The sequence below is a fragment of the Kwoniella mangroviensis genome (assembly GCF_000507465.2).
Source record: "Kwoniella mangroviensis CBS 8507 chromosome 1 map unlocalized Ctg01, whole genome shotgun sequence".
In the NCBI taxonomy this organism is placed as follows: Eukaryota; Fungi; Basidiomycota; class Tremellomycetes; order Tremellales; family Cryptococcaceae; genus Kwoniella; species Kwoniella mangrovensis.
In genome coordinates this window covers 11,924,740-11,938,722 of record NW_027062533.1, presented here as the reverse complement: position 1 = coordinate 11,938,722, position 13,983 = coordinate 11,924,740, and the positions used below count along the sequence as shown (strand labels likewise).

At 43.0% G+C, this 13,983-nt stretch overlaps 5 protein-coding genes across 5 annotated transcripts; 4 read left to right on the top strand and 1 right to left on the bottom strand.

Moving 5' to 3' along the window:
* Positions 1–352: 352 nt before the first annotated feature.
* Positions 353–2,339, top strand: I203_104525 (uncharacterized protein; the record flags this gene model as incomplete). The annotated part of the gene is made up of 8 exons (XM_019143886.1): positions 353–422; positions 665–935; positions 1,091–1,228; positions 1,306–1,423; positions 1,508–1,758; positions 1,861–1,956; positions 2,028–2,218; positions 2,299–2,339. The coding sequence occupies 8 exons, from the start codon at positions 353–355 to the stop codon at positions 2,337–2,339; spliced, it is 1,176 nt and encodes a 391-aa protein (XP_019006935.1).
* A 545-nt stretch (positions 2,340–2,884) lies between these two features.
* Positions 2,885–6,019, top strand: I203_104524 (uncharacterized protein; the record flags this gene model as incomplete). Its single annotated transcript, XM_019143887.1, has 5 exons — positions 2,885–3,391; positions 3,584–4,331; positions 4,510–4,786; positions 4,960–5,126; positions 5,229–6,019. 5 exons carry the CDS (start codon positions 2,885–2,887, stop codon positions 6,017–6,019), a joined length of 2,490 nt encoding a protein of 829 aa, XP_019006936.1.
* A 558-nt stretch (positions 6,020–6,577) lies between these two features.
* On the bottom strand, positions 6,578–9,136 carry I203_104523 (uncharacterized protein; the record flags this gene model as incomplete). Its single annotated transcript, XM_019143888.1, has 8 exons — positions 6,578–6,637; positions 6,712–7,353; positions 7,412–7,510; positions 7,569–7,718; positions 7,789–8,118; positions 8,172–8,245; positions 8,308–8,325; positions 8,395–9,136. 8 exons carry the CDS (start codon positions 9,134–9,136, stop codon positions 6,578–6,580), a joined length of 2,115 nt encoding a protein of 704 aa, XP_019006937.1.
* Positions 9,137–9,605: 469 nt separating this feature from the next.
* On the top strand, positions 9,606–11,047 carry I203_104522 (uncharacterized protein; the record flags this gene model as incomplete). Its single annotated transcript, XM_019143889.1, has 6 exons — positions 9,606–9,764; positions 9,828–9,975; positions 10,098–10,349; positions 10,507–10,602; positions 10,675–10,764; positions 10,851–11,047. 6 exons carry the CDS (start codon positions 9,606–9,608, stop codon positions 11,045–11,047), a joined length of 942 nt encoding a protein of 313 aa, XP_019006938.1.
* Positions 11,048–11,614: 567 nt separating this feature from the next.
* Positions 11,615–13,253, top strand: I203_104521 (serine/threonine-protein phosphatase PP2A catalytic subunit; the record flags this gene model as incomplete). The annotated part of the gene is made up of 6 exons (XM_019143890.1): positions 11,615–11,707; positions 12,061–12,144; positions 12,242–12,541; positions 12,619–12,817; positions 12,894–13,065; positions 13,145–13,253. 6 exons carry the CDS (start codon positions 11,615–11,617, stop codon positions 13,251–13,253), a joined length of 957 nt encoding a protein of 318 aa, XP_019006939.1.
* Positions 13,254–13,983: the final 730 nt, after the last annotated feature.

Sequence of the window (13,983 nt, the reverse complement as noted above, 5' to 3'; positions counted from 1 at the left end):
GGAGTTTACGTAACTGCATGGTATTGACGCGTGGCATGGACGCATCCGCTGGAGGTCAATGCGGGGAAAAGAGAGCAGAGAGCAGGTCGATGCGTTTCAACTGAATAGACTATTAGGACTATTGACTTTGGAATTTGACCATCTCCCATATCTCTATCGATCATCATATACCCACATCATACACCCTCTTTGGCCCTATCCCATCGCGAACTGGAAATATCCCACTCCTTCACCGCCTAGAGCTCATTTCGTCACCCACACAAATTTCGACCGGTCCACTAAAAACAATCATACAGCTACAGCCTACATACCCCCTTCTATACTCCTTTGATCAGATCACCCTATAGTCATTATGGCATCGAGAGCCTCAAGAGGTAGGAAGCAGGCTAAGAAAGGTGTTCAATTGACCTTGATGGTCGTAGGTGAGTGGGATCACCTTTCAGTACATGCTGCCCGACTCGAGACGTGGACTATTGGTAGTCTACGATGCAAGCACGGACTCTGAAGGTTGATGAGATTCATTGGAAGGGAGAAACAGACATGGAGCAAACCTTCCTTCCCATATCACGATCTCAACCCATTTTCTCTCTATAATGGATGTCTGCAGCATATGCAGTACTACAACAACCAGTGAAAACGCTAACAATCTTTATTCGACTCGCAGGAGCATCCGGTACAGGTCGAACTACATTCGTAAATACCCTCGTTGAATCAGTCTTACTCGAACATCGAACTGCCAACTTGCTCGTTGATCCTCACAACCCTCACTCGAGTCTGGACCCTAATCTTGTCCAACAAGCTGCTTCTCAAGCTAATGTCGAAGAACCCATCAGGATCAAGCCTGTCAATGTTGAATTGGAGGAAGATGGAGTAAGGATCGCTTTGACTGTGGTCGATACTCCTGGGTTCGGTGATGGGATCGATAACGAATATGCGTGAGTACATCGATCTTCAAACTCCATACAATCGACGATTCTATGTATATGGTATAGACAATAGTCTCACCCCATCATTCTACCTTCAAATGATACAACGGACCAAATATATAGTCGAGAGGGCCCGTGCGCTGATATGTCCTCTACTTTTGTAGCTTCCAAGAAATCTCTTCCTATCTCGAAAGACAATACGACGATATCTTAGCCGAAGAATCGAGGATCAAGCGTAATCCTAGATTCAGAGATAACAGAGTTCACGCTTTGTTGTACTTTATCCCTCCTACTGGACATGCGTGAGTTTTAGACATCAATCAGCCGTCTTGTCGACATTCTTGTCGTGTAGCTGAACAGTATTTTTTTGATTGTTCAGCTTGCGAGAAATGGATATCGAGCTCATGAGAAGACTTTCTCCTCGAGTCAACGTCATTCCCGTCATTGGTAAAGCCGACAGTTTGACTCCTACCGAGTTGAGGGCTTTCAAAAAGCGGGTGAGCCATCAGCCCTCGTTAAATAGTCTTACACTGTTTGCGTTATGGACATAATCTGTAGCTGATATCCTTATCTACTTCTAGGTCATGGAAGATATTGAATACTACAACATCCCAGTGTACAACTTCCCTTACGATGCTGAAGAGGATGATGAAGAGACCATCGCGGATAACTCATCTTTGAGAGCTTTACTTCCTTTTGCCATCGTCGGCTCAGAAGAGGAAATCATGATTGATGGTGAACCCATCAGAGGCAGACGATACCCATGGGGTATAGTTGAGGTTGATAATCCTGATCACTCGGATTTCTCAAGATTGAGAAGTGCTCTTTTAATGTGAGTTGGTGCTATTGATGGCATTCTGAGTTCATTGCCTTTTCTTCATTTTGCTGTCATGTGCGCACCCTAGAGAGCTTATCATGCTTCCTCGTGTAATAGGTCCCACCTCACCGATCTCAAAGAGATCACCCACGACTTCTTATATGAGAATTATAGAACTGAGAAGTTGTCAAGATCTGTCGGCGGTAATGATCCGTAAGTTCTCAAGCAAATACAAATCATCATTGCCAAAATGCGAAGTTGAACATGTGTCGTTGTGACTCTAGCGACTCATCCATCCTTCCTGAAGATATGGCCAACCAATCTGTCCGACTCAAGGAAGAGCAACTCCGAAGGGAAGAAGAGAAACTCCGTGAGATTGAATTGAAGGTACAAAGGGAGATTCAAATGAAACGACAAGAACTGTTGGCTAAAGAAGATAGTTTGAAAGTTCTTGAAGCTAGACTGGGTGGGTACAGTGAGCTGTTTCCAATCCACTAGGATGGGATCACAACCAATTTTTCAGAGTGCTGATCCGTTTGTGTCATATTAATCTAGCCGCTCAAGGTAATGGTCATTCCAGAGATGGTACCCTTTAATTTGGCTTCCGACCATGATCTATCAAAATGAATCAACAGGAATTTACCACTCTTTCTTCCATCACCCCGTACAGCTTACAGCCAAATGAAATGTCTATATCATGTCTTTTTACGTTTCCTCTAATTCCCCTTCTAAAGTATATATAACGTTCTGGCTCCGTTCTGAGGAAAAACGTTGAGAATCTTTATTTTACACCTTTATTCATATCCCATTTGGTCTAATCTTCCTGTTTCTCTGTCCTTTAATACTCTTTCATACGAGTGATTATCCTCTTGATACCTCTGCTGCTGTTTGATATGTGCATACGATGAAATGCTTTGGAATGAATGAATATACCTATCTGCTTTGAGCAGGACATGTATAAAGACAGGAAAGCAGTAGTAGTGCGACATGATTTCAATACGCGTTTACGCGTTTTGCGTTTCGAACAAATCTCTTATTTCGACATTACCACCTCGAAACTTCTTGCTCAATCTCAATTTGACTTTCTTCACAGCTCTATGCGTAGAGTAAGATCAGTCGTTGACCGAGCAAGTATCGAACCATGACGATACCAGCCCCATTCACACCCCGTCGTTCCACCCGAGGTACCATATTCACCCCCTCTCCTGGAGCTAGTCCATCTCTCAAACAACCCAATACCACCTACACCTGGACCTCTGCTCCACTCCCTTCGGACAACCAAGACGAGAGGATAAGGTACAATTCGTATAGTAGAATCGTATCTAGGGTGGGATCCACTCCGCTGAAACTTGGTGGACCATCCAGTAGGAAGGTAAAAGCCGGTAAGGGCGATGAGGAGAGTAGGTTTACGGTAGGAGATGGGGTGTTGGTCAGTGTTGAAGGTGGTAATGAAGGTGTAGGAATATTAATTGGATTATGGGAAGATGCACCATCATCCACAAATCAAGAAGCAGACGACGGAGAAGAAGAAGAGGATGAGAAGCAAGAGGAAGAAGAGGAGGAAGGACCAAAGATGATGGGTGAGATTCATTGGGCGTTTAGGAAGGCGGACTTACCTGGAGTGATGAAGAATGTGAATATTGAAGATGTGAGTTGAATTCTTATATGCATCTCATCTGCTCTCTTTTGTAGTAACTCTTGATCCTCTCTGTAAGATTTACTGTTTCCACACGCATCGTGTATAACAACAGACCCAGTATCACTCATTCTCGCCAACATAAAACGATTTACAAGGAACCAGTCAATACCCAAGCTAACCCCTTGCTAATCCTGCTCTCAGAACGAAGTCCTCCTAGCAGCTTCATTGACTTCCCGATCCGTAACATCCATTATCCCCATTGCCTACCTCATGCGGACCATCCCAATATATTCCAAGTCATTCTACCGAGACCAATTTCCCGACACAGAGACAAAATCCAAATGGAAGGGTTGGTCGTATATCCGTCAGGGGGTATATTGGTGCCATAGGGCTTTTGATAAATTCGCTAAAGGTGGGAAGAGCTGGAGGGTCGATATTGATCATTGGAGAGAAAGTGGGAAGAAGACGGGGGAGTGGGTTGTACCTGTTCTAGAACAGAGAGGGAAGAATGATAGTGATGAAGAAGAGGAAGAGAGTGATGAAGATGAAGGTAGTGAAGTGGAAGATGTCTCAGACCAAGAAGAACAAGACGAAGATGAAGAAGAAGATGAAGAAGAAGAGATATTTATACCTGGTAAAAGGAAAAGATCAAGACCGGGTGTTCTCAAACCACGTAAAAAAGCAAAGACAAAATTTAAGACCAAACGGAAAACTTTGAATTTACCTTCTAGAAAGAAGACCAAACCACATCCTAAATCATCTACAAAGAACAATTTACCATCTTCGATAGAATCTTTGGAGAACCTCCCTGTGAATCCGTACGAAAGAGCATTGAGGTTGTTACATGTTGGATCGACGCCTGAGAGTTTGCCATGTAGAGAAGAGGAATTTCTGGATGTGTTAGGGAAGGTTGAAGATGGAGTGGAGAGTGGGGGTGGGGGATGTTTATGTGAGTGCGATGATGTCTATGTCATCCCATCTGTTATCTACGAAGATGATAATCGAGCAAGACTGTCCGATTATATCAGGGATTGTCCACGAGAAATGCTCATCTAGCTTGTCGTGTACCAAGACTTGATTTTTGACTGTCTGCAGAAATACTGACTATCCTTCTTACATACATGTAGACATCGCCGGTGTCCCAGGGACAGGCAAGACAGCGACCGTCCACGCCGTAGTGAAAGAGCTCAAGCGAAAAGCTGAAGATGGTGAACTTCAGCCGTTCTCTTATGTCGAAATTAACGGTCTCAAGATCCCTTCTCCCCAACATGCTTATACGGTTCTATGGGAGGCTATCAGCGGATCGAAAGGTTCCTCAACGAAGACAGCGCTGAGGGGCTTGGAAAATCATTTTGGAAGGAGGGGTGGACAGGGGGGTGTGAGAGGACCGAGGGGACATACTTTGTGAGTGATTCGTACATGAGAACAAATGGGGTCATCCTAGTAGATCAGGTTGTATGAATGTCGAATTCAAGTGACAGCGATCTGTTCAAGGCAGACCAAAGTTGGATATATCTCACATATATATGATGATGATGCGAGATCGCTGACTTGTTCCCTGCTGTCCACTCCTCTAGCGTCGTACTGATGGATGAACTCGACCAACTGCTTACGGCGAAACAGGACGTAGTATACAATTTCTTCAATTGGCCTACAATGAGGGATTCCCAATTATTCGTCATCGCCGTTGCCAACAGGATGGATCTTCCACAACATCTAGCAGCGAAAATCAAATCCAGGATAGGTGGGTTGTTCTATTTTCTAAAAACGTCGTCTTGTATCTCAATTATCCTATAGACGGTATTTTACCGAAAGTTAAGCTGATTGGTATCTTCTTTTTGTACAGGTCTTCAAACCATCCTATTCCAGCCTTACGATCGAGCAGCACTGATATCAATCGTTCAATCGCGATTGATCCCCCACCCATCTGCACCCTCAGGAGATCCAAAAGTACTGTTACCCGATGCGATAGCTTTGGCGGCTACCAAAATGGCAGGTACGAATGGAGATGCTCGAAGAGTTTTGGATGCCTGTCGGAGAGCTGTGGAAGTTGCTCTTGAAGGAGGTAACAACAACAGTAAAGACAAAATTACCAATGGTAATTCTACATCAGGTAAAGCCAAATCTACCGGTCCTACCGGTCCTACTGGTCCTGGTTCTATTGGTAGTCCGCACCCTGTCACAGCAAAAGAGATGATGTCAGTCTTACAAGCCATGTCACAATCACCCGTATCGAAATTTATAGGTGGATGTAGTATCCAACAGAAAATGATGTTATGTTCATTAGTCAGATGTATAAGGAGAGAAGGTTTACATGAGATTAATTGGAGAAATGTCAAAATCGATTTCGATAACCTTTCAAGATCATTCAACATATTCGAGAATACAATCATCAACATTAGCAACAACAACAATAACCAAGATGGAGGAGTTGATGATGGTAATGTTTTACTTTCTAATTCTGAATTGAATTTGATATTGAGTAGTTTACTTTCATCTCATGCTTTGGTCATTGGTACCGATCCTTACAAGAATATAGAAGATAGGAAAGTAGCTTTGGGGATGGAAATTGGAGAAACGGGGAGGGTTTTGATGGGTGAAGGGGAAAGTTGGAGAAGAGCTTTGGCTGGTGTGTAAACTGTATAATATGGTTGTATATGATGATAGACTATACATGTATGTAAAAATGCATCGACGTGATAAATTAAAAGTGGTTTAACAAGTCATGGAAGTATAGCAGTGGTTAGCTTACGCATAACATTCAGTTGTAGATGAATGTTAAATTCCGAATTTCTCGGTGTAGAATATACGCTGATGTCCACAAAATTTTCCCACCTAACAATTGTGTTTGGACTTGGTAGTCAACAACCCCTGTTGCAAAATTGACTTCTAACGATTGCTACGAGTCTGATAAATCGTTATACGGTCAGAAGGAAACGCCAAGAATCGATTCATACCGTATCTATATACAAGGACTATACAAGAAGAAAAAAGAAAGATAACAAGCCATGAGTATGATAGGATATTTTCGAATGTTTTTCCAAAATCATTCCGACAAAAAGGAGACGGAACGGAACTGACAGGAGAGAGAAGATGGGGAATAGGTCAAAGTAAACAATGTATATGGGATATGATGTGTGCATATATAGATATATGGGATTGATGGAAAAGAAAACACAGGGTTTCGATAAAATCTTAGAAAATGGTTTGAAGTGCTTCCCCTTCAGGTTTGATACCTCTTGGAGCAGGTGTGATCTATATCCCGAAGTAATGCAATTATGATCAGCGAACAAAACATCATCATGAGAAAAACCATTACTCTTACTCACATTAGCATTCCTACCGAAAGTGAATCCAACCCAATTATTTCTATTCCCAATCCCTTTCTCCTCAACAGCCTCAACATCTCTTTGTTTCTTGAACACCTCGGCGTATTTGGCCATATCTTCAGGACTAGTGAATGAATCGAAATATCCTACGTCCGTCTCTCCATCCAATACAGGAACGAATGGTGCGTCGATAGATCGCAAGTTCTTGAAAGGTAACGAAGCGAAAAACGGTAAAGATTGAACTTCATCCAAAGTGGTTATTCTATCTTTTGGATTAGCTATCAATCTCGTGACGGCATCCCAAGCCGTATCAGTCAAGTTGAATATCAAATCTTCAGGTCGGTCATATACTGGTCTTCTAAGGACTCTAGTCCAATTCTTCAAATTCGCCCAAGTCTCTTCAGGAGTAGATCCAGAGAAGGGAGGGAATCCACATAAGAATTCAAATAGGATACAACCCAATGACCAATAATCCGCCGAGTAGGTGTAGGTTTTACCCCTAAGGACTTCAGGGGGCATGTAATCTGGTGAACCGACGACGGAATCGGCATATCGAGGTTCAGCCATTCGGATAGATCGATAGATCGTTCGTCGTTCTAAAGTAGATCGGAAGACGAGTTCTTCATCTTTCACTTGGTCGAGCTGAATTGTATCAGTCATCATCAGCATATAAGTATTCGCCTGTTTGTATGATACGCACCTTCTGCTTCATTTGATCAATCTTGGCAGGATTCAAAGATCCAGTGGCAAGACCGAAATCGGTCAGCTTGACGTGACCAGTACCGTCTACCAAGAAATTCTATAGATCGAGAAATGTCAGATAACTGAAGCGCTGAGTTCAGCATCGACCAACTCACCTCAGGTTTGAGATCTCTATGGATATAACCCAATTTGTGCAACTCATTTACACCCATGAACATCTCCGCAGCATAGAATCGAGCATGTTCCTCTTTGAGTACGCCCGAGTTGTTGAGTAACGTCCTGAAATCTCCTCCAGGGACATATTCCTATATTCACCAACACGTATCAGCTTATACAATTTCAACTAAATTTGTACAGCTGAAGAAATCAACATACCATGGCAAGATAAACATGTTCAGTATCTTGAAAAGCGTACAACAGCCTAACCAACCAAGGAGTCTTAACAGCAGTCAAAATATCCCTTTCTACCAAAACATGTTTCACTTCGTCCATCTTGGCCAAAGTACCTTTACGCATCTTCTTCAAAGCGCAAACCTCATTGGTATCTGCTTTCCTAGCCAGGTAGACCGAGCCATAACCACCTTGACCGACTTGAGCGATAATTCTGAATTGCTCAACACGAAGTTTGGTTCGTCTCTTTCGGAGCAGTACTCTTTCTCTACCGTTATAGGAGGATACCTCTTTTTGATACTCGGATCCAGTAACCTATAAATCATAATTAATATTTACGAACCAGGTCAAGGAAGTCTCAAACGTACATTTCGTTGGGAAGTATCGGCTTTGAAGGTCTCGAGACGTTTCTTCCTGTTAGCGATATATCCGAGGAGATCGACTGCAGTGTGAAGTACGTTAGCCGAGTCTGATGATATCTGTACGAGAGATGACGCAGCTTACAATAGTAATCCAAGAAGTCTAACGATAACAAATATATCCGTCAGCTAGATCCGCTCAGAGCAGAATGAGAAACACGGCAAAACTCACAAATCTGAGCCACTGTAGCTTTCCTCTTCATATCAGGAGATTCCAGCAATTCCCTCTCCCATAGCTGAAGTCCTCTAGGTTTATCATGTTGAGTCTCGTACCTTTGAGTCTTCATATGTACATCTTCGTTATACGCGTTGGCACCTCGTTGAATTGCGTAAGGGTTGACAGGATGTCCCTGAGTCCCATTCCCAGCACCATTGCTTCTTTGAATTACCGGTTGTTGTTGAGCAGGAGCAGGGATAGAAGAAAGTTGTTTCAACATTGCTGGGTTGATGGTGTTTTTCATAGTTTGCATGTGAATATCATCTGATTCAGCTGTATATTGACCGCCTCTAGACGCTTGGACCGCTTCTCCATGACCGTGAGGATGAGGATGATACGCCTGACCAGGAGCTGGAGCGGGAGGTGCAGGTGAAGTCTTGTTTACTTTGACTGGAGTAGTCGGAGCACCCTGTTGCGATTGGGAGAATAAGAATGATAAATAATTTGAACGTTCTTTCTCATGGCCTGCGGAAGGTGGAGTAGGTATGTTCTCTTTACTACTGACGAAAGCAGATCGAGAACTGTGATTGGTAGATACGGGAATCTTGGATGGTGAAGGTTGAGCGATGCCCGATGAGGTAGACTGTGATTTGATATGAGATGATCGAGAGGATGATTTTGATGATGGTTCGGAAGAAGAGGAGGAAGGGGAAGGGGCTTGTTGTTGATTTGTGGATTTCAAGACGCGTGAGAACATCTTGAGATGAGGTCGATCAAGATGCAAGTGGGTGCAGTGGGTTGAATTGGGGGGAATGTAGGTATCTGAGTCTAGAGTGACGGTAGGATGGGATAAGATACAAGGTATATATATGTATACAAGTCGATTCGATGGACGGGGGGTTTGTTGTGTTGTTGCGAGAGTGAGAATTAGAGTTGGATATGTACTCGTATTCCAGAGTGTAGATGGTGATTCAACGTGACGCGACTGACTTTGTTTATGACATACCACATGTAACATGGGATAAATTACAACAAAATCACTTCAGAATAATAGACACCCTCGTGTGCCACGCGTAAGAACCAAACACGCGAATGGAACCTCATTACATGGTAGTATCGCAAAAATAAAGTAAACATCAACCGCTGAACATTACTTTCAACGACACCATCATCATCATACTCTGCGACACGAGCAGAACCAGTCGAACCAACCGTGGTCCATCACCATGGCACCATCAAATTATCATGGTCAGCCTGGCGGATACTTACCGAGACCGATATCACTGCAGGCGATATTAGACGAGAGTTCTTCCAATAACACTTCACCTTCGATAGACTTGCAGTGGGAGCCCTTTCAAAGACATGTCGAAGCTTTCCTGACAGCTGTGAGTGTTTCAGCTAAAGTATACTGTCTGTTTCTTCAGCTGATCGGAAGGTGAGCTCTTCAGATCGATGATTATACGATAGCAGCGAAAACTGAGATAGCAGCTCGAGCGAGCGATCATTTGAGCCAGATGAGGGACTTGAAAGCTGAGAGGGAAGAGGTGGAGAGGAGGATCAAACTCGAACGAGAGAGGGAAGGCGAGATGTTGGCGAGTGAGTCATCGTGTCGACTCGAGACCCGAAGCCGGTCATCGATTTCATCATATTATACATTGAATACAGTGAATTGAATGTCATAGGATAGTCGAGCTAACGAGATACCTAATGATTTGCAGCCCTGGAATCCGAACGACATACATTGACAGACCTCACCTCCTCTTTAAATCACTTGGAATCATCATTACAGAAAGTGAAAGATCAATCATCATCTTTGGAATCGGAATTGAACGTGATACGGAAAGAAGTGACTACTGAACGTACGGAGAAAGACCGTCAGAAATCTAGATTGAACGAAATGCGAAAGAGGGATGAGAGGGAGTTGATAGAGCTGGAAGAGAATGTTGGATTCACTGTTAATGGGATAAGACGTAAGTACTATCCTGAACTCGGATTCATCCGTGCGCCTCAACGTGATCGCACGAGGGACAATGACCTGGAGGAGTTCTTATAATTCTATGAACGGAGAAGAATTTTTCTCCTGTTTAGTACCTCACAATCGCTGACGATACCATGTGTATGTCATAGCCGACCTGTTGATGATGAGATTCTCTTTACTCGACCATAGAGATCCAACGAGAGAATTCTCTTTCCTCATCGATATATCCAAACAGGACTATACTGGTTAGTCTAATCCCGATGGACAATTCTTCGTAGATGGGATGACAGCTAACTCATGTTGGACACTTCATTCAGTACCAAATTGCGATCCCCCAATACCAAATCTATCGGAACTAGTACGACAGTTAAATCACGATAGGGACATTTATACGTTCATCAAGAGGGGTAAGTGATGAAAATCTGTTCATGTCCTCAGAATTCATTTCTCATGTTCTATTGTCATTGCTGAGTGATGTTTCGATTGATCGCAGTGAGGAAATCATTCCGAGCTTTGATACCTAATCCAGCCTCATCAACCAGATTTGATGAGCTATCTGGACCTGGATTAGGGTTGAGGACACCGGCCATGCCAGGTAACCATAGGGTATTATCGCATTCGACGAAGGATAATGTCATAGTGGATGGTACGGCTATGGACGGTCTGAGCTTGACCAATAGGATGAAATAGATGGAAAACGTTTTGATAGCGTGAGATGAGGATTGGGGCGGTCCTATCTGTACATTTACGATATAATATAGTGAAGACCTACTGTATATTTTATTTTTCCATTGATGTCTCTATGGACAATTGGGTCCATCATGGGTTCTTATCATGATTATGCGTTGTATGTAATTATGTGCCACATTCTGAGCTGATAGCGGGGTTATGGGCTGACTGGTAGTGGTGAGTGCCACTCATGAGATGTTGAGTGAAGGGATGCAAGAATGATGAGGCGCGTGCTGGAACATGGAGCGTCACTCTCACTCAGCTCTCTGAACACTTGTCCTACTTACTTACCTAACCATCCATCCACCTTTATATCAATCCAATCAAATCATCATATCATCCGACTTCATCAGGATACATAACACAAGCAAGTGAACGACTGTCTCGATAAGTAGTTATCGACTATCTCGATCTCCGATTGATATAGAAAAAGAAGAAGTGGAATCTACCAAGTCAAGTTCAACCTTATACCCTTCCCTTCCCGTCCATTCCCTTTTTTCTCCTCGAAAGACCGGACTCAAACCCATCATGTCCTCCAACGACGATGTCGACGCATGGATCGCTCAGTTGATGCAATGTAAGCCTCTGAGCGAACCGGAAGTGAAGAAGCTGTGCGATAAGGTGAGTTCGAGCTCTCTATTCCCGTTGAGCAAGGGTTCAGTGAAGGAGTAGGATGGGGATCTCATTTTAACCTTGTGGATCAAGGCAAGAGGATCATACAGTCTTGCGGGATAGCTAGATGTGTTTTAACTCTGTTTTGATGTGATGATCACTATTGTTGGTGTTTGATCATCTACTTTGAACCATCAACCGACTGTACTGTCCGTCACTGGATTGTAAAAAAGAGAAGAAGAAAGATCCTTTATTCTCTTACATCCGTCAAAACTTCTTCTATCCCTCTCAATCCTTTGGCTCGATTCGGCATTTTCAACTGCTACACATGCTGACACCTTGGTTCGTTTGTTCACTTGTAGGCAAGAGAAGTATTGATGGAAGAATCAAATGTTCAACCTGTACGGTGTCCCGTAACAGTTTGTGGAGATATCCATGGACAATTTGTGAGTTGTGGTTTTACTGTCAATCATATTCTCCGTTTCTCGTCATTTGCCCTTGTTGTGGGTCTGTAAACTTACTGATCAATTTTGTAAACGATAGCACGATCTTTCAGAACTATTCCGAATTGGAGGTAATTCCCCCGATACCAACTACCTCTTCATGGGTGATTACGTCGACCGAGGTTATTACTCTGTCGAAACGGTCACTCTCCTCGTCGCGTTAAAATTGAGATACAGAGATCGAGTGACGATCCTCAGAGGGAATCACGAATCTAGACAGATCACTCAAGTGTATGGATTCTATGATGAATGTCTTAGGAAATATGGGAATGCGAATGTATGGAAATTCTTCACGGATTTGTTCGATTATTTACCATTGACGGCTTTGATCGATAATCAAGTAAGTCAACGATCTTCTCTCAATCTTGACGTCGATAGTCAGTTCGGAGTACAGTACTGACTATTCTTCTGCCATAGATCTTCTGTCTTCACGGTGGTCTCTCACCATCTATCGATACACTTGATCATATCCGATCCATCGACCGTATCCAAGAAGTGCCCCACGAAGGTCCAATGTGCGATTTGCTCTGGTCAGATCCTGATGATAGATGCGGTTGGGGTATAAGTCCAAGAGGTGCAGGATACACTTTCGGTCAAGATATTTCAGAGGCATTCAGTGAGTTGTGTCTTCTTTCTTCTCCTTACGTGTGTTCATATATATTTATGACTTGCTAATTGACACTACGCTGCAGATCACAACAACGGTTTAACGTTGGTAGCCCGAGCACATCAACTGGTCATGGAAGGTTTCTCCTGGTCACAAGAACGAAATGTCGTTACCATCTTTTCAGCACCAAATTACTGCTATAGATGTGGAAACCAAGCTGCTATATTAGAAGTTGATGATGCATTGAAATACACCTTGTGAGTGGTTGTTTTGCTCGGGTCTTTCCAATCGACGAGTCAAATACAATCATTGCTGACGTCTTATGTCTTTACTCAGCCTACAATTCGACCCAGCACCTCGAGCAGGTGAACCTCTTGTATCACGAAGACCACCAGATTATGTGAGTTGTGCATCGCACTCCTGTTCGATAATGTTCGATGTCTGACCTTGTACGTGTTCGTAGTTCCTTTAAACAACGACGACATTACCATTGTATGTATCAATCAATCAACAAACAAGACAACAAGAAATCAAAATATAGAAATGAATAAATAATCAAACGATGCGGTAGTAGACCCTTCCCTTCTCATCCCATTCAATCCATTCTCTGTCATTATTTTAGACATTTCAACCTTTTCTTTTTTCTGTACCTCTCGTACATAAAATCGTTCATTTTGTTTTGTTATTGTCTATGTTTAGAAGAGCCCACAAAGTTGAGAAGAGAGAGGTTTTAGCTTTTTCATACACTTATATACCCCGGATCACCTTTCTCCATACAGACCACAGAAGTTACAAGAAATAAATGACATGTCATCTTTTATCCATTCGAGGTATGTACTGACGTGACGGCATCCAACATATCATCCGTCGGCTTACTGATCCGTCGTGGAACTGAAACATCTGATACAAGAAATAAGTATCACATTGCTGTATTTGTGTTGATTAACTTATTGACTAATTTTTGAATCAGAGGACCAGCAAGAGTAGGATGATGGGCCCGATACAGTATCACTCGTTCATTTTCTGGTAAAAGGGAAGCAATTGACATTGATCGCTGCCACTCTGACTATGGTATAACATCCTTTCAATAATCTCCTTTGGTATTCTAACCCTTTTCGACTCTACAGGGCAAAATATCTAGTATACCATCCATCCTTTGACCTACGTCTCGATGT